The sequence below is a fragment of the Sarcophilus harrisii genome, chromosome 3, assembly GCF_902635505.1.
Source record: "Sarcophilus harrisii chromosome 3, mSarHar1.11, whole genome shotgun sequence".
Lineage (NCBI taxonomy): Eukaryota > Metazoa > Chordata > Mammalia > Dasyuromorphia > Dasyuridae > Sarcophilus > Sarcophilus harrisii.
The window spans coordinates 400,166,449-400,192,328 of NC_045428.1; the positions used below are offsets into that span (position 1 = coordinate 400,166,449).

The following is a 25,880-nucleotide window of genomic DNA, read 5'->3' on the forward strand; positions in this document are numbered from 1 at the left end:
TATCTAAAAAAAAGGGCATGAGGAAGGAATGAACTAGGGAATAGGGAAAGGTAGAATAGGGCAAATTATCTCACATAGAAGAGAAAAGAAAAAGCTTTTACAATGGAAGGGAAGATGGAGGAAATAAGAGGGAATCAGTGAACCTTACTCTCGTTGGAATTAATTCAAAGAGAACAAAATCCTGAACCACAATTTTGTTCCTTTCTATATATATTCAGTTTAACTAGAGGAAAAACTTAATAGAAATAAAACAGAATAAGACTAATTTTTAAAATTGTCCCTCACCATGGCCTAGAAAAGTATAAGAAAATATCTAAAATTAGTATAACAGTACTAACTGCAGTATACATAAGACATGCACGCACACACACACAAATACACACACAGAGTTGTTGTGAGGATCAAGTGAGTGTATAAAAAGCATTTTGGAAACCTGAAAGTGCTACATAAATATAACTAATATTCCTACCATGCCATAACCAAGTTGTTTCCTATCTAAATAATTTATGTTCATAACCAAAGACGCAGTCTTGCTTTAAACTGTGTATGTTTTCTTTTTAAACATTGTACTTGAAATTTCCAAGTGTGGTTTTTGGCAAATATTTTGAACAGTATGTTTTTAAAAAGAAGGAGATTTCCAGAGAGAACACAAACTTAAATTTAAAAAAAACCAATTTTGGGGGCAGCTAGGGGGCACAGTGGATAGGTCAGGAGGACCTGAGCTCAAATTTGGCCTCAGACACTTAATATTTCCTAGCTGTGTGACCCTGGGCAAGTCACTTAATTCCAATTGCCTCAGGGGGGAAAAAAGCCCAATTTCTGGTTAGAAGCCTTGTCTTCAAGTGTTTGCCACAAATATGGCTATACATCACTTCTCATATCTGTTGTAGAATGCAAATAAGAAAGTTTCCTGAAAATCTTCAGTGGAGCTAACAACCTCTGCATTCAAGTCTGTTCTACATTATATGAAATCTACATTCAATATATCTAGTCTTCTCTTATGAATTATTTTTTCTTTACTTCCTTCTTGGTATACCATCCTCCTAAATATTCACTGTCTAAATATTTTAATTTCTTTCGGTCTTTATTCAAAATTCTTTGCAGGGAAGTATTTGTAAGCATAAAAAGTAACAAAAGTATAATAGAATAAGGATATAAATAATATAAAAACAATAAATAAAATATAAAATTATATATTACATAAATAATATAATAATAAGTATAAAAATAATCAAAATTATAAATGACTAATACTAGTAAATATGTAATCTTTCCTAGAAAAACCTACATTTTAACTAGGAAAAATGGGTTTAAGTCAAAGAAAAGAAGTGATGACTAAATTTTAGGCACCAAGTGAAGGTGAAATTTTGGAGGGAAATGGGATTTTTCCTAGTTATAATTTAAATCACATCAGAGAGATGGTCACCCAGTTCATCTATTCCTAAAGCCATCTGGTAATCTTCCCCTACCATTGGGTTTCTGGATCTAGTGTCAGGATTCCCTCACAGTCATTCGATAGATTAAAAGGGAGGTCCAGCATTCATCTTGAATGCCCAACATATTTGATTATGACCTTCCCTAGAGCCTTTAAGTACCACCCACTTTTTCAGAATAAAAGTACAAAGAAACTTTGGTCCCATTTAGATGAAAGATGCTCAGTAAACACAATAAAATATCCTTTAAAATATATAGATAAGAAAAAGTAATTTCCTCCCTTTTTGATGGAAAATTCAGACAACATGCCAGAAAGGCTTTGTTTGTCTTGGATAGAAATACAAATCCTTTTAAAGCCATCATAATTGCAAAATAATTGTTCTGATAAAGTCCTTGGATTACAAATGGTCACATTATATGGCTATGTTATGTTTATATATATGTAAATGTATAATGGATATACATGCAATATATATATATATATATACACACACACATATCATAATGTAGACGTGCAAAATACCTATTTGTGATGACCGCGTATTTAAAATCAGCCTGAGCCAGGAATTCAGGTTAAGGGAAAATCTATCTTTATTCTCAGTAGAGGCGAAGAAGGATCGGAGGTAAAAGGAGATTAGCAATGTCAGCAGCTGCATCAAGAAACCAGCCATACCAGAAGCCACGAGACCAGAAGTCACCAGAGCAGAACCCAGCCAGGAGTCTCTTTCCATCTCTCTTCCTGCCCCTCTGCCTCCACCCACCAAAATCGTCATTTCCTATACAACACATCAGGACTTGCACAGAGAGTGGGCAGGGGCCATTCTTTATCCAAGCATGTATATTAATAGAGTATGGTCCAATTACTATTTAGCCTCACATGATTGGGACCTCAGTGCATCAACTCAAGCCTCAGCCCATTACATCTATTGACATCTCTCTCATCTGTCATCTATTTATTGCTGTGAGTTCCATTTTTTCCCCTTGAAATAGTTTAGACCAGTGATATAAGGACACATTTTTAAATTATCAAAATTATTTCTTGCTCAGTGTCAGTGGCATTTTGGCAGCTTAATTCCTCTCAGATTATGAACCTGTGAATGTTTTCTAATTAGAACAGTTATGAAAAAGCAAATCTTATTCTTTTGTTTCCCTCTCAAATTTTTTTTGAAGGACAAATAGTGATTTCTGGATATTATGTGATTAGGGTCACCCATTCAAAGTCAAACTAATGCCAGATCATATTTACTCAAAACACTCCATAACTCAAGTCAACCTAGGAAGTTGCAAAATTGACCTAGATGAGTAGAGTTTCAAGGAAACAAATCTTTTTCCATAAAATCAAAGACTTTCTTTGGCTCTCACAAGAATTAATGAGTTATTCATTTAGAGATAGTGTATATGTAAGCAGATCTAAAATGTATCATAATGGGAAAACACCTAGAAACAAGATAAGAGTCACAAGTCTAAAGAAATGCCTTTTTGTACTTTTGATAATCTGATGGAAAGGGATTATCAATAATGTTGGGACTTTTGCCACTAAACCACATGCACTAAATCCATTTTCTTCCCTTTCCAATCAGTCACATAGTTGCCACACTTCTAGAAAATTACCAGATCTAATTATGTCCTTTTCCTTCACCCATCACCTTACTCAAAAATCTTCAGTGGCCTCCTATTGCCTCTGGCATTTAAAGCTCTTAACAATCTAGCTCCTAGCTTTATTTTTCTAGCTTTATTTCATATTATTGTTCTTCACCAACTCCACTTAATTCCAACTGACCTACGAGTTGTGAAATGAATTCTATCACCCACTTCTATGCTTTTGCAAACATGGCTCCCTATTCTCGGAATGCACTCCCTTCTCATCACTACCATTTAGGATTCCTAGCTTCCCTCAAATCCCAGTTGAGGTGTCGTTTCTTGCAGATCATTGATGATCTTCCAGTTATAAGTACTTTTTCCTTCTAGAAATTATTTTGTCATTTCATTAATACCTGGCATTTATGCTTTTGTATACACATCGAACCTCTTCAGTGAAATGTATGCTCCTTAAAGGCAAGAACTATCTTTTAGTTTTTGTCCTTGCATTCCCAGTTCTTGGCCTTCTATACTTACTAGATGCTTGCTGAATTAAATTAAATTATATAAAGAACCCAGAACTTGGAGACTGAAGATCTGGGTGTCATTCCTAACTGAATCATAATAAAAAGCAAAAGTAATTGGCAGTCAATTAGAATTTTTATTGAGTCAATTGGGGTTAAGTGATTTGCCCAGGGTCACACAGCTAGGGAGTATTATGCATCTGAGACTAGATTTGAACTCAGGTGTCCTCCTGACTTCAGAGCCAGCTCTTTATCCACTGTGCCATCTAGCTTCCCCTCATCTAGAATTTATTAAGGGCCTATTATGTATCAATCACTTTGCTGAGGACACAAACACAAGAGCCTCTGCCTTCAAGATGCTTACATTTTAATGGTGGAGACAACATGTAAATACCATGTACAAACAAGTTCTATATAAAATAAATTTGGGTTATCTCAGAGGGAAGGCCCTAAGATTAGAAATCCTGGGGAAAGCATCTGATAGGAAGTAAGACTAATTAAGACTTAAAGGAAGACAAGGACACTACAAGGTCTTTAGAAATAAGGAAGGAGAGAATTCTAAGCCCAAAACTGACATTTATATAGGACTTTGCATATATTATTTGTTTGATCAATTCTATCACAACAATGCGGTGAGATAAGTACTTCAGATATCCTTATCTCCCCTTTATAGATAAGAAAACTGAGGCTGAGAAGTCCAGGTGACTTGCCCAGTATCACACAACTATTAAGAGTTGCAAGTACGATTTGAAGCCAAGTCAGCACCCTTGCCATTACTTCTTTCTTTCCTTTCCACTTAATTAGTTGTATGACTTTAGGAAAGCTATGCCACCAATTTCAACTTCAGTTTCCTCAGGTGTAAAAGGGAATAATAATAATACTCATTTTGCCTAGATAAGTGACCACATGATCTGTTGCTAAAGTTGTTGTTGGGATTCAATGAGAATATGAAACAGGTTGAAAACTGCAAAGCACCATATAAGTGTGAATTACTTTCTGTCAGTTTCCAAAACTGAGTTCTTTAAAAAATGCATTTATGATATTGTTGTAGTTATTTATTCTCCCATATGGGTTTTTAATGGAGAGAAAAGCTTAGCAGCCATTATAATCAACCAGGTCTCCAAAAGAATAAATAAGTTAATTGTTAACATGACTAGTTAAGTAAGGCACTTTAAAATATCTTTATAGATTCTATCCATACAACAAGTTGTCCCTAAGAAACAACTCTGAAAATAAAATCTGAGGTTTCAGATTAAAACAGAACCTGTATTTGTATTGTAAGCAAGTGGCTTCAGGCCTTTGAAAGAAATATGAGATCAAGTCAACAAAAATTATTAAAGTCTTATCATGTGCTAGATATATTGTTAAGAGCTGAAGAAAAACAAATATACAATCTTCCCTCAAAGATTTTATTTACATTTTAATCTGGGAGATAACAAATAGAGAAAATATACACAGTATAGATTGAAGGCTAACAAGCTGGGGAGGTTCTCAGTTATATGACTCTGAATTATATTAAGAAGGTAAGATTTGAATTATGTCCTAAAAGAAGTCAGCAAAGCTAAAGATTGAAGGAAGAACATTTCAAACTTGAGTGATTTCTAGTGCAAAAAATCAGAGGATTTGTGTGTGTGTGTGTGTGTGTGTGTGTGTGTATGTATACACACATATGCATATGTATATACAATCCTATATATATATTATATCAAATCATATATTACACATCATAATCTTTATAGTTGCATTGTAAAGAAATTCAGATTATTTTCTTTTAAAACGATTGTTACTTTGTTGCCACATCTGGCACCATTGCCACATTTTTTTTTTTGCCCTTATTTGTAACAAGAATTGTCCATATGAGAAATATATATCTTTTATGAATCAAATTTAATCTTTTTAAAAAGTTGAAAATTTTTAAAAAGGGAATTGGTAATGTGATACTCTTAGAGCTCAGGAGAGACTAAGGTTAGATTTAAAGATCTGAGAATCATCTTCTTAATTGATGTTTGGTTCATTGTCCTTCATTCTGAAAGAGGACCAAAATGATATCACTATGTTAGTTGAGTTACAGTGAGTCCAACTGTGGCTGATCAGACCACTATGAGCTCGGAGTGCTCCCCCACAGGTCAGACACAAAGAACCCCTATGAACATTTGGTGGATTCTAACTTTGTGCATCTCACGTTTCTTCTGAACTCATTCAGTTCTGCTCCTAGAGCACAGCACCTTCTCTGATGAGGGCATGGCATGCTGGGTGGTCCTATGTCAGTGTCTCCATGTCATATAATTGATTCTAAAATTCTTAAGCGAGACCTTGAGGTTTCCTTGTATCATTTTTTTGAACCACTATGTGAGTTCTAGCCCTGTTTGAGCTCTCGATAAAATGGTCTTTTTGGCAAATGTACATTTGGCATTCGAACAACGTGGACAATTCAACAGAGCTATACTCTGCACATGCATTGCCAGAGCTAGCTTGGTGTTTGGGGGGCTCCGAAAGAAAGTGTGAGAGAAGAGAGATATTAGACTACCAAACTTTAGGTCTACAGAGCTGTTGAAGTTCAGAAGGGTCAGGACTGAGAAAAGTCCTCATGATTTCACAATGAAGAGATCATTGATAACTTTGGAGAAGTAATTTCAGTTGGCAGATGGGGTTAAAAAGTCAGATTTTGGAGGATTTAGAAGAGAGAGAGAGAGAAAGTGGAAATAGAAAATGTAGATGACTTTATCAAGAAACTTAGTCAAGAAGGATAGGAAGGGATATAAGAAGATAGCTAGCCAGGATTGTCAGATGACCATTTTAAGGATAGGGGAGACATGGACATCTCAGAGTGAAGAGAAAGAGCCAATAGATAGGGAGACATAAGGATCAGAAAGCAAGTTTAAATGCAAGTGGATTTGATATGTTGGAGAAGGTGGGAGGGGTTGGGATCAAAGATGTCTATACAGGGTTTGGCTTTGGTAAGAAGGGACTCCTATTCATCTAAGACTGGACTAAAGAAGATAGTAGAGGAAGAAGTCTGAATGGCATGAGATAAAGAGGAGGGGAGAACTGGGAACTCTCAGTAAATGGCCACAATTATTCTTGTAATGTGTGTGGCAAGGTTTAAGGAGAAATAGTGTTTGCCTCAATGTAGTAAGGGCACAATTGAGATTAGAAAGCACAAACTATGAATTATAAGATGATTTTTAAGAAGGCCAGAATTATTTAGTATAAACCAGGTTAGCCAGAAAGCCTCAGTAACCTACTGAAAGTGATCAAAGAGGAACTCAAAAACTTAAAAAAAAACCAAAACTTTTTTTCTTAATTGTATTTTGTTTCAAATACATTTAAAGATAATTTTCAACATTCATTTTTGTATAAGATTTTGGTTTACTCCTAGTTTCTGCCATATTATTTTCTAATTTTTCCAGTAATTTTTGTCAATTAGTAAGTTCTTATCCCAGAAGTTGGAGTCTACAGGTTTATATTACTATAGTCTTTGAGTATTTTGGCTTTTACCTAACCTATTCATTGATCTACTGCTTTATTTCTTAACTAGTACCAAATGGTTTTCATAAGTGCTGCTTTATAAAATAGTTTTAGGTCTGGTACTATTTGACCACTGTCTTGCTTTTTTTTTTCCATTAACTCCCTTCATATTATTGACCTTTTGTTCCTCCAGATTAATTTTGTTATTATTTTTTCTAGCTCTATAACGTAATTTTTGACAGTTTGATTGGCCTGGCATTAAATAGGTAGATTAGTTTAGGTAGAATTGTCATTTTTATTATATTAGCTCAGCCTACACATGAGCAATTGATATTTTTCCAATTGTTTAGCTCTGACTTTATTTGTGTGAAAAGTGTTTTGTAATTGTGTTCATATAGTTCCTGGCTTTGTCATGGTAGATAAACTCCCAAATATTTTATATTGTCTATAGTTATTTTAAATGTGATTTCTCTGTCCATCTCTCAATACTGGGCTTTGTCAATGATTTATATGGGTTTAAAAATGTTTAAAATTGGTTTAACATATAATTGGGGGAAAATGAATATTATATATTTAAAAAGTCATCACAGAGCTCCTTCAACAAATGCCGTGATATTAATTGATATTATTGCTGTGATATATACAAGATTTTGGAGGTAAGGGGACCGTTTTCAGAGAGGGGAAAAATGTTATTTGGATAGAATTTTACAAAGAGAATGTCTGAAAGGATCTTAAGTTAACTTTTTGTTAAGTCAGAAACAAAGATGATTTTATTTTATTTTTAAAACAGAAGTTAAATCATATCATTTATGAAATTTTTTAAAGTAGGTAAGGGATGGGACTGCATTTCTTCTTTCATATCAGGCTTTGATTTTAGGTTTTTAGTTCCATAGAAACTATTTCAGTTGCATGATGCAACTTAATTTTCTCCTAGACTTGCCTAAAGTGAATATTACAGTATATCAATTTCACTGGAACATATACACCATTTTGACTGCAGCAGTGTCATAAATCTGAGTATGCATCTCTTAGGCTTCTTACTAACTCAAGTGTGAGGCCAATAAAACTTTTTAGGGAAAACTAAAATTATAGCTGTATTCATATTCAATTGATTTCTTCTCTTTCCCACCCTACCTCCCCAGTCCCTTAAGTCTGTTTCCTTGCATTTTAGTTTGTTTTAGCTGAGGCTTCATCTTCCAAAATGGTTTTTGGATTAAATTTACTGGACACACTCCAAATGTTTCAAAAAATCAAATCTGCTATCTAAAGAAATTAGGAATATGATATGCGCTTTTAAACAAGCTCTCTGGTGTTTATCCTGTGCTTAGTACAGCACCTGGCAGATAGTATATGCTTAATAAATGTTTGTTGACTTGCCTTAATAAATGCTTATTGACCTGTACAACGGCTGGTTCCTTAGCATCAGAGAGACAGCTACTATCTAGGTAGATTCATGCCTTTTTGTTTATCACACTTCCCTTGACTTTATGCCATCTAAATATCTCTCTCTAATTATTCCCCCTTATAAATTATCCTAACAAAATGAACATTAATATTTGTAGTACATATTGTAAATACATAATATTTAATCATTTAATTGAGGGAATAGTGCAAAGAGTTTTGCACTGGGAGACTTACATTCTTCTACCTCTGTCATGGGTTACCTACCTGACTTTGGGCTACCCTGCACCTGTTTTTTCTTCTGTAAAATGAGGGGGTTGTACTAAAGGGTTTTTTTGAGGTTCCTTCTAGATAGTATATACCTCTTTTGAAACTGCTTATCTCAGGTTTTTGTCTCAGATTCCAGATGACAGAAATATCTATACATTCTTTGGAAATTCCATGCAAAGTTTTCAACATATGTTTTTGGAAAATTGATGGATAGTGCTAATTAGAAAAAAAACAAACACTATATTGTTCCTAAGTATCAGGTTAATTCATGAAGAGCTTACAATTTTTCATTAAGGCCAGTGAAATAAATGCCTCTTTTTTATAAAACTTTTTTTGCAATTCCTTCTCAGAAAGTAGGTATTTGTCTTAAATGCAGCAGGCAACTAGGAGTGCAGTGGATAGAGTGACAAGTCTGCAATCATTTTCTTGAATTTAAACCTGCCTTAGAAACTTACTAGTTATGTGACTCTGAGTAGACCCTGTTTTCTAAACCACTCCAATATTTTTGACAGGAAAATCCCAAATGGGAATCTAAATCTATGATAATCTAGGTTAATAAAATATGAGAGGCAGATTAGTAGAAACTGGTCTAGGATAGAAAACAACCTGGGTTCAAGGTCTCCCTCTGGTCTATACTTCTGGCAGCATGACTCTGTGTACTCACTTAACTTCTTAGTGACATATACAACTCTCCAAAATACGAGGCTAAAGATAAGGTGGAACCTGCTCTAGAATAGGGGATTTTCTCACCAAAGAGTTCCCTGTATCAGTGAAATCATATGCACTCTTTCTCTACCATCTCTATCCTTAAACAAAAATGTGCCATTTCAAATAATCAATTATTATTAAAAATCCAGGTGGTGGTGTGGATATGGTGATGATATTATGAATTCAACACAGAAGTTGGTACTTAATGCCTAGGTTACCACTTAAAAGAAACGAGCTCAAAGACAAAAGTGATTAAGAATATCAAGGTCTTTTATTATTATCTTATTTTTATTCAAGTTGGCTAAGGTCTTAATTAACCAGTGAAAAAGCGTAATATTCTTCTCTAAAATGTAATATTCTCTTGTTGGAGTTTTCTTACTATGACTCAATTATAGATGAGAAAATTGGACTAGATGGCTTCTGACCATCCTTTCAGTCTTATGTCCACGACCATGAGTAGAGACTCATAACATATTTTTAAAGAGATTATATAGAAGGATTATAGGAGTGATACTCACTTTTCGGCAAAATTTATCAAGCACACAACGTGTACAAATACAGAGCTAGATTTTTGAAGTAATTAACAAAAGCAAAAGACTCAGTTTTCCCTTCCTTGTCTATTACATTCTTGAGAAAAGTAAGAGGAGAATGGGGAGTTAAAATGAGATTCCTATAACTCTGGTTGTTAAAAAAAAAAAAAAAAAAAGATCTTGCAAAATCATTTTTTAACTTATAAATCTATGAAGCAAGGTGAGGATGAGTAGAGATAGAAGCTAGTCTAACACTCTAATAAAATAACAACATTAAACTTGCTCTCCAATGGAAAACTTCTCAGAAGGGAAGTCATTCAGAGCCAGCAGCAAGTACTCAATATCTATAAACTGTATATAAAAAAGATCGCCTCTATTTTTAGTATTGTCCAAGTTCAGTATCCATTTCATTTTCCATTTTTGTCTTTTGTTTTACTGTGTTTTTTCCCCTTCCACTGAGGAAAGTAGCTAGATCCTTTTGCTGAAGTACAGATTTTGCAAAATAATTCTCTCTCTTCATCCAATGATACATAAAATTGTGAAACTAATTTCTCTGCCTTCCAACATTCCTTCCATTGTTAGCCTTTGGTAGAAATTGGGGATTGAAGTAATAATGGCTTGTAAAAGTTAGGTAAAACAAAGAGAAGCCTTTATATTTCAGTACATAAGAATTTTATTTCTTTCTACTCATTCTTAAAAGAATGCATCTTGTTTCTCGTCTACTTGTTTGTAAGGTTTTTTTTTTTCCCCTGGTACTATTCTAACACTAACAGAATTCAAGGAAACACACAGGCTTTCAGAATCCCAAAAGTCTGTACAGACATGTCTTAAGCAAAACATCATCAAATAAAACAAAGCAGTACCAGAGAAGAATTAAATCAGGAAATTAACTTTTAAAATTTTAGGTTGTGAAGCTAATGGATCATTTACACTAGTGAAAGTACAGTTCTTTCCCCTATGAATGTTTTCAATAACAACACTACGTTTTTCAATTCTACCCCATCCACACACCTTCTCTACTGCTTACATTTCTTTTCAATAAGGTCATTCTCTGCTCATCTGTAATTTACCAAATGGATACCAGGAGATAGATAGATAGATAGATAGATAGATATGCATATACACACATATAAATAAATATATATGTATACATATAAAATACACATATATATGCACACACATACATACACTTCTGATATGTAGATATCCCTGGGATTATATTCTCCTTTTCTGCCTTAAATACTTCTTATAAAATAAAGGAATATCATAATCAGATCTTCAAATAATATAAACAAGTTAGAAGAAGCATGGTTACAACAGAAATACAACAGAACTTTGGCAAAGAACACCCATGTTGAAACCACTATTAAGCCCTTCAGAGGCACATGCTGAAACAAGAAAAGTAGTGAAATGTGGTACATGAAGAGGATTTTGTTTATTTTTGCTTTCTTTTATTGGTTTCTTTTGTCTTTACATCACTGGAATTTCAACCCTTTCCCATTCTCTATCCCTATACAACCCTCTCTGGCAACAACCAAAAAAGCTAAGCAAAAATATCCAATATAGTAACCATATTTAGCAGTACAGACAATTTTCAATTCTAGTTAACTCCACTCATTTGCTATAAGATTCTATCTGTTCTCCAGGATATTCCTTACTAATGCTTTTAAAAAAAATACACAATTTATTTGAGTAGGTATGGAAAGTCATTTATCATAACAATGGTTGGCAGAAGTAGGATTTTTAATTAAATGTTTCCAAATCTAATATTTATCTAAAACCATCACTTTTTGCAGAAAGGAAAAAAGGCCACTTCAAAAGAAATAATAAATTCTCACTCTGTGTAATTCTACGTTAAACATTTATTGGAAGTGAGCTACACTATTATATAAGCACTATATTTCTAATTACATGAGTATGTTTTGCAGGAGAAAAATGTTCCACAGCTTCCAAAACTGGTAACTATTTATGCATTTTCTACCTTGGAACATTTATGTCTTCTCACAAAGGAAAGTCACATTGAGTAAAAATAACCTGGTGCAGTAAACATTTCTGCCAGGTGAAAATAAATTTCTGATTTAGTCCTCCTCAGATTCTGGTATAGCAGAAAGACTCAGTGTATAATAGAAAGCTTTAGCATCAGAAAAATTAGTTTCAAAAACTGATCTATCTCTAACAATGCTACCACTCGACCACCTTAGTCTCTCCTAAGTCTCAGATGCATCCTAAAAATGCTAGCACTGTCTACTTCACAGGGCTAGGGGAAAGCACTTTATAAAATATAAAGAAATGTACAAAAGTAAGCTCTTAGTTTTAATGCAGCTAAACTACATACACAAGACTAAGAGCCCATTCTTGCCCCTACAAACCCACAATTATTGTCAAAATAAATATATCAGTAATACAATAATATTACTAAAAACAACAATAGATACCACTTATATGATGTTTAAAATTTTGTAAAGCATTTTACATGCTATCTCCTTTGGTCCTCATAACAACTCTATGAGAAAGATGCCATTAAGATCCCCATTTTACAGATTAAGCTGAGTGAGTAAGGATAAATTTCCTATGGTAGGCCACACAATTGGTAAGTATAGGAGTCAAACTTGGGTCTTCAAGTCCAGTGCACTATCCACCGAAGTACTTAGCTACCTTAACAATATTTTAACAACTAATATGAACATATGCTATACAGTATGCTGATAACTTATAAAGTAAATATATTTTTCTTTTCTAATAATTAATGTTGCTGTATCTATCTTAATCTCCCATTAATTCAGTAAATGTTGACTCCTTCAATATGATTTACAATCATTCAATAAGCATTTATTACATACATATTATGTGCTAGGCAATGTAAAGTGAGAAGAGTAAAATATTCCTTGCTATCGAGAAGTTTATATTCCAACAAAGAAGAAAATATAATTGTTGTTCAGTTATTTTCAGTCATGTCTGACTCTTCATGACACAGTTTAGGGTTTTCTTGGTAGAAATACTGAACTGATTTGTCATTTTCTTTTTCAGTTTATTTTACAGATGAAGAAACTGAAGCAAACATTGATAAATGACTTGCCCAAAATCACAGAGCTAGTAAGTATCTGAGGCTAGGAAGATGAGTTTTCTTGACTTCAGTCCAGCACTCTATTCAGTCTACCACTTAGCTGCCCTTATAAATATAAATATATAAATTAATAGAAAATAGAAAATATTTATAAATAAAGGTGTGAGTCCTTAACCAAAGGTCTATGAACTTTTTAAAAAAATAAATAGATCAATAATTGTATTTCCATGTCATTTGTTTCCTTTGTAATCCTTTGCGTTATTTTTTTGTGCATTTAAAATAATCAACCAGATGGAACCAGCCTCTAACCTGTGGATGGCTGGAACCAAATATAACGGACTAGAGACAGGAGAGTTGGGGATCAAACAGAAATTTAATTTCAAAATGGGGAAAATGATTTGCAAGCAGGAACGCATGTGCCAGAGCCTTACACTTATTTGGTGGTGTGAGAGAGACCCTGCATTAGTGAGGGGAGAATCTCATTACTTATACCAATGGGTCCACAGTGAGCAGTGCTCCTGACCAGGAGGGGTAACAGCAACAGTATGACAGGTTTGGTTTATAACAGGGCTTCATGAGCAGAAACAATTCTGGGATTTTGCTGTGGCTAAGATCATCCAGAGGGTGAGTGCAAAGGATTGTTGGTATGCCAAACTCAGGGCACACGCTGTTTGCTGGGTTTTAGCTCAGGACATTTTAGTGTGGGGTAAACCCTAATATCTTGACATTTCCCCTTTTGGACAAAGGGAGGGGCTTTGAAAGAAGGGAGATTTATATGACAGCTAGGTAACCAAGAAAACTTAAACATAAATCTTTTTTTTTTTCTAATTAAAGCTTTTTATTTTCAAAACATATGCACAACACTGACCCTTGCAAAAGCTTGTATTACAATTTTTCCCCTTCCTTCCCCCACCCCCTCCCTTAGATTGCAAGTAATCCAGTATATATTAAACACGGTAAACATATGTGTTAAACATAAATTTTGAAACAAAAGATCAAACTAATAGCTCAGTTATCACCAATATTAATTAACATAAATGTCTCCTTGTATCCTAGTAACCCATTCTCAATGTTCCATTAATCAGGGCAAAATTATCATGCATTACCTCCCAGGGCTGTTGTGAGATCACAATAATCTAATAATTGTAAAATGCTTAAAACAATGGTGGGATATGCAATGCACTATATTATTATTATTTCTTTAATTGAATGTAATTGTTCCAAAGCTGATAATGTTAAAGTGATTTTAAAATGTCAAATAAGATTAATGGTTTTTATGTGTGATAACCTGGAATTCAATTAACTGAATAGATGTCATCTGAAGTTTTTTTTAAAAAATACATGATTTTGTGTTATTTTTGTATTTGTAAATTCTTTGTATTTTGAAATTTGAAAGATTATTATAACAGGAATGCTATTAGTCAAAGCAATTTTTTAATCTGGATGCTGTTATACATGAATTGAGCTTTTAAAAGGATGTGATAAAAACAGATATTTGAAAACTGTTAAAAACTTGCAGAGGTATATTTTGTTATAAAACAGATAATATATAACAGCAAATTTTGACCTAAAATTCTTGGCTGTTATAAAAGTACATGTGATGGTTTAAAGATGTAGCTTCAACATATTAATGAGGAGTCAACTATCAAATATTTGCTGTATGTCTAAAATCCCAGAATATGAGTCGATTTAATTTATATGTTAAAGATAAATGAAATGCAAACCATTAGGGCAACGTTCAGGTTGATGAAGTTGGTGAAATTTTGCTATTTGAGGAAAAAAATTCTTCAGACAGTAACTTACTATTGTTTTGAGCTTTGACTACAGGGACAGTTGTCTAAATTGTCATAAAGCCAATGGTAGAAAATAGCATGTGCTGCAATCTGGGAACTGCTACAGATGGATGTTTGTTCCTCGGGAAAGTTTTGAAGACAACTTAGGTACAGCCTAGGTAGGATTCTATTTATTCTATTTCCCCATTGTGCTATTTCCTTTCTGAAAAACAAATTTGTCCACCTGGTTAATTCTAAACCCTGTTCTGTGACTACATGATTGGCTGTGATATATGTCTCATACCTGGAGTCAAACAGAGCAAGGAGAGTTTTTCCCTTGTTATGATAAATGACATAGTTATAACTATGCCCTTCTTTTTCCTTTTACAGCAATTTTTATACTCAAGAAGTTTTGTAGGTAAAATGCTAGGTCTATTAAATAATAAATTGATACTGGAACATCTCTGAGTTATTTATGATAGAATGCAAGTATGAACATCTTACATTTTAAAGCTATATTTGAGGTCAAATTATAATATAAGGATGACATCCTCCTAAAGGGGAAATTATTAAACAAAGTAATGAGAGAAAGATTAATATGAAAGTTTTCTGACTAAATACAATAGTAAAATCTGAGGAAAGGTAAAGAATTAAATTGTTTTCTCTAAGAACTAAATACATACATATATATATATACATATATATATATATAAATATATATATATATATGATTGACTTCCAAATTTGTCATTGAAATTCAGGTTTTAAGCATATTTTAGTAATAAGCTCTTAAACTTGGATTAAGGATTTTACATATAAATTGTACAGATAATGGTAAAGAAAGTAAAAGTATTTAAAAGTATTTGTCTCATCATTTTAGAGCTGTCCTGAGAATAAATATTGTCCAAGGAAAGATATATAGAAATAACTATTCTGGTTGAATGAATATTGAGATTCAATCACTAGAATACAAGGAGACTTGATTTTAGTTATGTTTTAAGTTTTATCGGTTACCTTGTGACATTGGTTACCCTTCTCAGGATCTTGGCTTAAATCTGCCTCTCCTTTATTGTCTAGAAGGGTAGGGGTCCTTTCAAAGCTCCTCCCTTTGGCCAGAAGGGGGAAATATCAAGATATTAGGAAAAACTATATTTTTCCTGAGCTAAAACGCAGCCTGTACCCTGAGTTTGGCATACCAACAATCCCTTGCACTCACCCTCTGGATGATCTTAGCCACAGAAAAATCCCAGAATTGTTTCTCCTCATGAAGCCCTGCTATGAACCAAACCTGTCACACTGTTGCTGTTACCCCTCATGGTCAGGAGCACTGCTCACTGTGTACCCATTGGTATAAGTAATGAGATTTACCCCACACTAAAGCAGGGTCTTCCTCACATCCCAACTAAGGATAGGGCTCTGGTACATGTGTTCTTGCTTACAAACCATTTTTCTCACTTTGAAATTAAACTTCTGTTTGATCCCTGACTCTCCTGTTTCTAAACTACTCTGTATAGCTTGGACCAAACATAGATTAGAGGTCAGTTCACTCCAGGTGATATGAGAAGGGATCTTTAGATCCAAAATGGTCCATGGCTCATGAAAAACTCAAGGAAGAAGCTAATAGTCTTTCAATTACAATTTTAAAAAATTCTGAATTATATATCAAAGAGGAAACTAAATTTCCTCCTTATAATTGGGTGTTTTCAAATCCTTGATGTATCATTGTAATTGACTCCTGAAATAGTGTAGTTAGACATTAAAGCCAAAATATTACATTGCATTTCTTGTGATGTTTCTATTTATTCATGTGCTTATCTATATTTACATATACATGTTATACTCTCAATAATAATGCATTTGTGTTAATACATAAAGCTGGATGTGGCATTTAGTGATGTTGAGCTAAAAAAATTTTTTCATACCTCATATAGCCTTTCCCACAGTTAAATAAAAGTAGTGTAATAGGATAACATATTAGAGATCGAAAGTCCTTAGTGGCCTCCAATTCAAATATCCTCATTTTATAGATGAAGAAAGTGAGCCACTGAGAAAATTTCTGACTTCTCTGGAGTCACACAATGAGGGTCTTAATTGGTAGGATATGAATTCAAGTCTTTCTGACTCCAAATTAAAATTACTATAGCAGGTTGCCTCCCTAATGAAGTTGAAAACATATACTTACAATTTTAACACATTTATATGCCTTCCTGAATAAATACTGAGATAAAACAATTATGCATTTGGTTGATTTTCTTTTATTTTAAAGTAACAGTTTTTATGTTAAAAGTCAGTCTGGAGAGCCATCTGTATCCAGAAAGAGGACTATAGGGACTGAATGTAGATCACAACATAGTATTTTCATATTTTTTATTGTTGTTTGCTTCCTTTTTTTTCTTTCTCATTTTTTTCCTTTTTTATCTGATTTTTCTTGTGCAGCACAATAAATGTCGAAATATATTTAGAAGAATTGCATAGATTTAATCTATATTGGATTACTCCTTTTTCTAAAGGAGTGGGGTTGGGGGGAAGGGACAGAGAAAAATTTGACACACAAGGTTTTGCAAGGGTGAATGCTACAAACTATCTTTGCATGTATTTTGAAAATGAAAAAGCTATTATTTAAAAAAAGCAATTCAGTCCATCAACATTTATTGAGAGTCTATTATGCTAAGTTCTAGGATACAAATAAAGGCAAAGGACAGTCTTTCAAGAATCTCATAATGTAATAGGGGAGACAACATACAACCCATAAGTACAAACAAAATATATACAAGATAAAGAGGTAATAATCAACAAGGGGAGATTGGGAATGGCTTCCAATATAATGTAACATTTTAATTAAGACTTGAAGAAAGCCAGGGAAGCCAGGAGGTAGAGATGAGGAAAGAGAGAATTCCATGCATAAAAGACAGCCAGTGAAAATGTTGTGAGATGGACTATCTTGTTTTATGAATATCAAAGAAGCCAGTGCCATTGACCATTTCTTTCTCTTGTGAGGGAGGAAGGGGCAACTGAAGGGAAACAATATGTAGAGAAAACTGGACAATCTAGGCTAAGGAAAGGTTTCAGAGGGCTTTAAATGACAACCAGAAATTTATATTTGATCCTGGAAGTGAGATTTGAGTAAGCATTTTTGATCAGGAAAGTGAAGTCAAGAGGTAGAAATTCTGAAATTTGTTTCTATTCCTTGATTCCCAACATGAATCAGGATCTGAGCTAAATTTCCCAATCTGAAAAATTGGCATAAATTATCTATAAATATTTTTGACAGATAATGTCACTAAGTGGATAGAGAGCTAGTCAGGAAGACCTACATTTAGCTTCTGACATACAATGGCTGTATAACACTGGGCAAGTCATTTAATCTGTTCAACTGCCCTCTAAGTCAGGGATTTTATCCTGACTGATTTTATGTCAGAGCCTGATAGTGAAGGCTTTGGATGCTTCCTTTGACTAATATTTTGAAATAATTGAAGGAAATACTAAATTTTAATTAGAGATTTTATGATTGTCATTTTTTTCAGTCATGTTCAACACACTGTGATCCTATTTGAGGTTTTCTTGGCAAAAATACTAGAGTGATTTGCCATTTTCTTCTTCAATTCTTTATACAACTGGGAAAACTGAGGCCAACAGGGTTAAATAACATGCCCAGAATCACATGGCTAGTGTCAGAGGTCAGTTTTGAACTCACAAAGATAAGTCTTCTTGATTGTGAGTTCAGCTCTCTATCCATTGGACCATATAGAGATTAGTGAAAATAAAAATGTAAATTTTCCTCATTCAAATTCATGGACTCCTTGAAATCTATCCAAAAGCTATGGCATTCCCAGGTTAAAAGTTTTTACTCTAAGTCTATAAACTGCAGAGAAGGATAGGAATCAACTATCAATCAAGGATAGGAAGATAGGAATCAACCTGTATTGATGGAGAAACTTCCAGATATCAATGAAATGATAGGTTCTGCCCCCTATAAAGTTCTTTGAGTTGATCAAATAAAAGGTCCTAGGTATAGTATAGAGTAAAAAACTCTTATTATTTGGCTAGTATTAATTTTTTTTTCATCAAGAAGAAAAGAAACCCTATAATTTTGCTTCATATTTCTCTCCTGTTTTAGGTACACGGTGCTTTTAAAAACTCCCATGTGTTAAGTTCTTTAAAAATCCTACAGATATCCTAAGGGAGCCTTATCCTAGTACTTCTGACCTGCCTTTACCCTGTGGAAACACAGGGTAATCAGATGACAAGCTAAGAAGAAACTCCTTATGTTGCTGCCATTTAGGTTGTCTTCCCTAATCAATTGTTATGGCTTACTGGCAGTAATTAATAGGGGGAAAATCATATCAGTCAAGGAGATGGAAAGATTATTTCTGGGGACATTCATTTCATAAAGATATCTGGAACAACAATGCTTTGCCAGAATGAAGAAATTGCACCAGTATCTAATAAGTGATGTGGTTAAAAAAAAAAACAAACAAACCCAAAATCAAGCTATTTAAAGCAACCCTTTATATGTTCTAGGTGAATAACCTTAGCACAGAAAGGTTTGGGGCTCTGGGGAAGCCCTAATTTAGAAGGCAAAAGAGTGCACAAATTCCTATAATTGTTAATTGTTCCCTGTCCTATAAAAGAACATTAAGATGTTGACCTGCTAGTGAGAGCCAGCCTTTGGGTGTGTTTGCAAGGGATTGTGGTACAGTAATTGAATGAGCAAAGTAAAATGGTGGTTGGGGAAAGAGAAAGTAATGTAACTGAGTCAGGGTGCTTCTGCATGAAAAAGTGATTAGATATATAGGTAGAAGGAGCATGTATTTCCTCACAATAGGTGCATCTTGGAGATAGCACAGATTTATTGGAACACAGGATGAATATGAGGCTAATGAAGGATGACATGCTTTACTGGTGTTTCCAGTCCTGAGGCTGGCTGTAACTCTGAATTTTGGAACCTTTTCGTGGAGAAATAGAAGCATTTGGGGAACTGGGATACATTGACCTCCTATTATGGAACTCTGAGAGAAGAAAGGATTTTGTTAGAAGTTGATAGAAACTGGGTTTGTACATGGATGGCCATGAACATAAGGCACAACTTTACAACTATAACTTTGTACACAAAAAACCAAATCTGAAAAGCCCACCTCCAAAATAAATTTCAACATTAAAAGATGCTGTATTAAATTACTAAGGTGGATAAGACGAAGCTTCAGACTGCTCAGATACATTTCAGCTTCCTTCCCGGTGAGATCTTTGTCTTTGGCCTAATTCATAGGGCAGGATTTCTCTGTTGGTTGATAGCAGAATAAAGTGATCACAGGTGCTAGTGATGGGTATGTGCCAGGGATTCAAGACTTAGGATAAAATATAACTTTCAAAACTGATTAAATGTGGCTGCAATGCATATAAAAATCTCATAGTATCCAAAGAGAGAAAAGTAAAAAGGAGAATACAGAGTTCACATACTGCTCTCTAGCGACACCCCCAAATAACCAGGGGAATGAAAACCATGCTTCCAAGAAGGATTTGAATCTCACCTTGCTCCCTGTAAGGGCCAGGGAACACGAAGTCTTTTATAACATGGAAAGAAATCCTTTCAGTTGAGATGACCCCTAGCAGAATGCAACCTCACAGCACACTCACTGCAATAATTTCTATTTATGGGGCTCCCATAATGAGACCAGGAAAGTTCCATGGATCAGCCCCATACACAACTTCATGTTCCCTCTGATAGGAAAGACTTACATAAATATCATCAAAGCCAATTGTGGAAGAAAAAAAAAAGATAAGCAAAATCCTTACCTCTTTCTCTATCTTGAGCAGCTTTTTTACAGCCACTTCCTTGTCTTGTGATATCCATCTGGCTCGATAAACGCTCCCAAAACTCCCCCCGCCGCAGTTTTCAAAAAACTGCAAGTCATCAAATTTGATTTGCACAAAGGAAGCACCGAGAGACGACATCTCATAATGACAAAGTAATATACTTCCACAAAATCTGCAAAAAGAAAAGAATTCAGTTAGTGCGTGTCCTATTAGAATAGTCCTAGAATACTATTTTAGATAATATATCATCTTTAGATAATGTTATTTAGATAATAATAACACAGATAATATGTGTTCTTTGGAACACTCAGAGAGTACATTAGCTGAAGAGAAAAAGGGAGTTTGTAAATGTATGTTTGAAAAATCAAAATAAAACAAAACTCACCCTGGCAGCCTATGAAAAATTTAAAAACAACTTATCCAGGCTTGGAAACACAGCTGCCTACAGAGAAATGGCTCCGATTTCCCCCAGAGCAGTTTTGAAGCCACACTTCCTGCCCTCAAGTACACACAGAGGAGTTCTGTGAAAAGGCTAGTGTGTCACCAGGTCTATCATGAAGCCCTGACAAACTGGAAGTGTGCTTTCAATTGCAAGCTTGCATAGCTGTTCTGGAATCCAAAGCACGCCATGGCTGCCTGTTGTGATCACTTTACACAAAATATACACAGCCTAAGCAACTGAACATCCTGGCAAAATTATAGTCAAAACTCGGCAAAACCGAACATGCAAAGAGTGTTCAAGAGGATAAAAGCAACCTTTCAGTTATAAAGATACTATAAATCTGGCCAAATGTTTTCCACAAGTATCTCCCTAGTCTGTATACCACAGCAAGGCTTAATTAAAGAGCAGAATAGTTTCCCTTGATTACAGTATATTAAATCATCTCAAGAACATTGCCAAGAATGAATCTTATGGTTGTTAAATTTTTTATTATGTTTGTTGCCAAAGAAACAGAATACCCCGCCCATAGATTATAACAGTGATACCTTCTGTAGTCTAAGTTTTACTACTGCCCAGGTAGATAAATGTTATTGCTGTACAGTGACAGCATCACTGGACTCAGGCACAAGTAATGGCAGCTTAAAACTTCAGGCTATGAAGGTTTTGCTGATAGGAGAAGACAAACGTGTCATCTCTGAAAACAAGTTAAAAAAAATCATTATTGCCTGAGTATATGCATGGCTCCTCAAGACACCTAACATGGAACTGATTAGGAAGTGAATGTTAGGAACATTGCATTAGCAAAGAACAAAAGTCTCAGGTATGAAATCAAATTCAGAGTTAAGAGCAAGCCTACATGGGCACTGTTTCCTTTTTATATTCTGTGTGTTTGAGAAGACATACATACAAAAACAAAATTATGAGCATTTTAAAGTCTAGTTATTGTAAATTTTTTACATTTATCCATAATTGACTACAGAGATCTTTTTATTTCAAAATGAAATCGGTAAAGGCAATATAGCAGAATAAGACAAAATTAGGATATGTGAATCGTAATGGGAGACAATCAATCAACGAGCATTTATGCTCACTATGTCCCAAGCACCATAGAATACAAAGAAAAAAAATTCCTTGATGAAAATGATGATGATTTTCAAATAAAAAAATCACTTATAAAATTGCCTCATTCTATAATTAATGATTTCTTCACTTAAGAACATTTAACGAACCTGCATTGCTGCTAGAGGAAAAACTGGTAAGATTGCTGAAATACTAAAATGGGTTAATGAGGGAAGTTGATCTCATTTCCTGGAGCTCTTCTTTAAAAGAATAGTTACTCATTAGTTCAGGAACGTTTAGGTATGATATGACCAGAGGCAGAGGTTATGTAGCAAAGTTCCATCCAGCTCAAGAATTTCTGTAAAGATCATAATTGAACTATTCATATTTCCAAATATTTTAGATCAAATCCTTAAGTATTCCTTCTTGGCTTTGAAAAAGTTGATCATATATATTTAAAAAAATATCTCCTGCTAGCTCCAAAAAAGGAGATATACAGATAGAAAAGATAAGAGCTTAGAATTCTGTTCCATTTGCTTAACAGGTTCAGGAGGGTGGGGACCATGTTCTATATGACTTTGCGGCTCTCACAAAGTCAAAATAGTACCTTACTCATATAGTAAGTATTCACACAAGCATCTATTCAATGAATAAAATTATTTTTCATGAATAAGAAAGCTTTATTATTCTAGAGAAGAGATTGGGGAAGAACTAGCTTTTCCAGTTGTTTCAATCAATCTAAGAAATATCTCTGAATCAGTAATCTTGTATAAGGCACCTGTTAGGATACATAGGAGAATGAGGTAGTGCAACATAATGGATAGCATACTGAATTTTTTTTTTGAACTAGAAAGAACTGAGTTCAAATCCTTCCTCTGACACTAGCTGTCAATATAATGTACATAAAGTGCCTTGCAAACTCTAAAGTGTTTTATAATTGTTAGTTAGTATTATATTATGAAGCATAAGAATAGATCTTATCCTGAAGGAGTTTATAATCTTGACTGTTCATAGGGAAGATTTCTGATAACACTTTGTTCTTTTTGTTTGTTTTTTTCATATTTATTATTAAAGATTTTTATTTACAAAACATATGCATGGGTAATTTTTCAACATTGACTCTTGCAAAACTTTCTGTTCCAACTTTTCTCCTCCTTTCCCCCATCCCCTCCCCTAGATGGAAGTAGTCCAATACATGTTAAATATGTTGAAGTATATATTAAATCCAATATATGTATACATATTTATACAGTTATCTTGCTGCACAAGGAAAATCAGATTTAGAAAGAAAGAAAAAAACCTGAGAAGGAAAACAAAAATGCAAGCAAACAATAACAGAAAGAGTGTAAATGCTCTAACACTTTATTCTTAATGATAATAGAAGATAATTTAAAAGTGTGGATTGAAATTCAACAGTGATTAATAATTTGTTAAATTACTTGAATAAATATGAAAATATTATCTAGTTTGTTGTCAGTTTAAGTATATTCTGGTTTTTGTCATTTTCTCTGTGACATTTCATTAGAAAAGTGGAGTGGGAAGAGAAAATTTTGTAGACAAACCTTGTGGTACCTTGCATATAAATATACTGATTGCCAAAAATTAATATATCTGATAGTCAATGACTTTTCAAAAAGAATTAATGTTGTAAATTGGAGGAAAAAACCCACCATGTCTTATAATAGAAATGAATACATATATTACATCTACTACTTAACCCCACCCCCAACTATTGTCAGGTATTTATTTTCCTACTTTTACTTAGGTTGATATAAACAGTACAAATTCCTGTCAGTTACCCAAATTTACAGCCTAAAATCAAAATAAGAGATCAGTTAAAAGAGTTTAAAGAAAGTTAGTTCATTTCCCCTGAGAGTCATTTTCCACAATATATTTTTCTTTCTTCACTTGCCTGAATATTTTATTTACCTGAATGACAAATGGCCCTTGCAGGGTATTTCTCTAAGAAATATAAAATTCTAGAAAATATCTTGTCTTTCTGGGAATGAATATCATTCATTAATCATACAGGAATTAATCACCTCCAAGAAACGGACAGGGAAAGAAGAATCACATTCTTAACATAGACACAATAGTCATACTGGGGAGGAGGTGCCTTTATGTCAGAGACTGAGCCTGATTGGAGTTGTACACTTGTTCTCCTGGCAGCCTGAAGAAAAGATATCATCACCAGGATTATTCCTAGCAGACCTGTGATGAGGATTCACCAGTCAGCAACAGTGAAAGATCAGGGGAGCAAGAATTGCAAGGTAGCAGCTAAATGAAACAGTAAATGGTAAGACCATGGTATCAATGGTGACAGAGACACCAAATCTAAAGGAAAGAATGGTCTAAAAGAATAGGGATTGGTCAAAGAATTGTAGAGAAGTACTAGTTTAGTGAAAGAGAAAGTTTAAGAAGTTGGGCAGAGAGTAAAATTCCAAACTTTTGAGTCCTTGGTGACAGAGTTGTTTGGAGAACTTGAAAAGGCTTAAAAGATGGTTTATTTGGGAACTGAAGCTGGGTGGAAAAGGTCATTCAGATAGAATCATAAATATATATATGCTTTATAGAAATACAGCAAGAAGACAAGAAAAAGAAATTAATGATTTGGCAAAGAGACAAAATTATCTTAATTTGCAGATGATACAATGAAAGAGTTTGGAATCATTATCAGCATAAATATTAAGGTCCCTCAAAAATCATGGAAAGAATTGGAATAGGGTGGAGTATGAGGCAGGTAATAAATCACTGAGCAAACTAGGAGAATATTTAGAAATTGGTCAATATCCCCCAAAGTGGGAAATGTACACTATATTAAGATTCTGTACTGCTTGAATGAGAAAAATCATGGAGTATGGCAGTGGAGGAATTGCCTGGGAGTCAGAGTAAAGAACAAGAAATATTTATAACACTTCTATTGGTCCTTTGAGTTTAGAAGAGGAAGAGAATTGGTCACTGCTAGAAAGGGCTGTAAGGGATATTCTGTCTTCAGAGAATAGTCAGGTTTCCATTAAAGTAAAAATATGGAATGAATGTTGGTAAAAGTTCACAGATATAGAAGAGTTTATTAATAATAAAGCATATACTCCAAAAGACAGAGTAGAGAGTATTAGATAATGGGTGGCCCAGTTTGAAGAGGTTTAAGGAGAAAGTTAAGATTTAAGCTGATTAAAATAGGAACGAAAGTTTGGGGAAAAGGGTTGTGGACATGCTCTTGTCAGGAAGGGAATGACATTTAGTAACAGGGAACTTTGAGCCAGTATTTCAGAAGCCAAATTAATATGGTGTGTTCCCTAGAGAGAACTTAACCAACAGGATTTTCAGTGTTGATCTAACCCTGAATTTTGAATTGCATTTGGATTCTTGGATGTTATCAAATGTGCTCCCATGATATTTCTCTTCTAGGTATGCTTTGTTACTTTGATTTAAGGAAGGATATTTTGGGGCTTAGAGCTCTTGGCTTGCAGGCTGATCTGGGGAAAGAAGAAAGGTCAAAGAGCTACAGAAAGATGTCAATCTATTGTACAACTCTTTTGACTGGTAGCCATGCAGTTGATAACTGAACACTTCCTAATGCCAGAGAACTCACAAGGAAGTACATGCTGCTTTTAGAAAACTCTTAATTGTTAGGAAATGATTATTTATATTGAACCTTAGTATATCTTCCTGTAGCTTCTTATTGTTGCTAATTCTGTCTCATGGAGCTGTGTAGATTATGAATCTATCTTCCACGTGATACATAATATATAATGTATATATAATATAATACATAATGTAAATTAATTCTTGTTCTTAATTTCCTACAATCCTTTC

General features: G+C 34.0%; 1 protein-coding gene across 5 annotated transcripts in view; it reads right to left on the bottom strand.

Moving 5' to 3' along the window:
• MAP3K20 (mitogen-activated protein kinase kinase kinase 20) overlaps positions 1–25,880 on the bottom strand; it is a 221,045-nt gene that overhangs the window by 173,106 nt on the left and 22,059 nt on the right. For 4 of the 5 annotated variants that reach the window (XM_023499294.2, XM_023499291.2, XM_012544823.3 and 1 more), the window contains exon 2: positions 20,543–20,735. In XM_023499294.2, coding sequence (XP_023355062.1) covers positions 20,543–20,701 — 159 coding nt within the window. In that variant the 5' untranslated portion in view covers positions 20,702–20,735. Of the gene's footprint in view, positions 1–20,542; positions 20,736–20,948; positions 21,069–25,880 lie in introns of those variants that run through there. The other variant, XM_023499292.2, reaches the window with a different exon arrangement.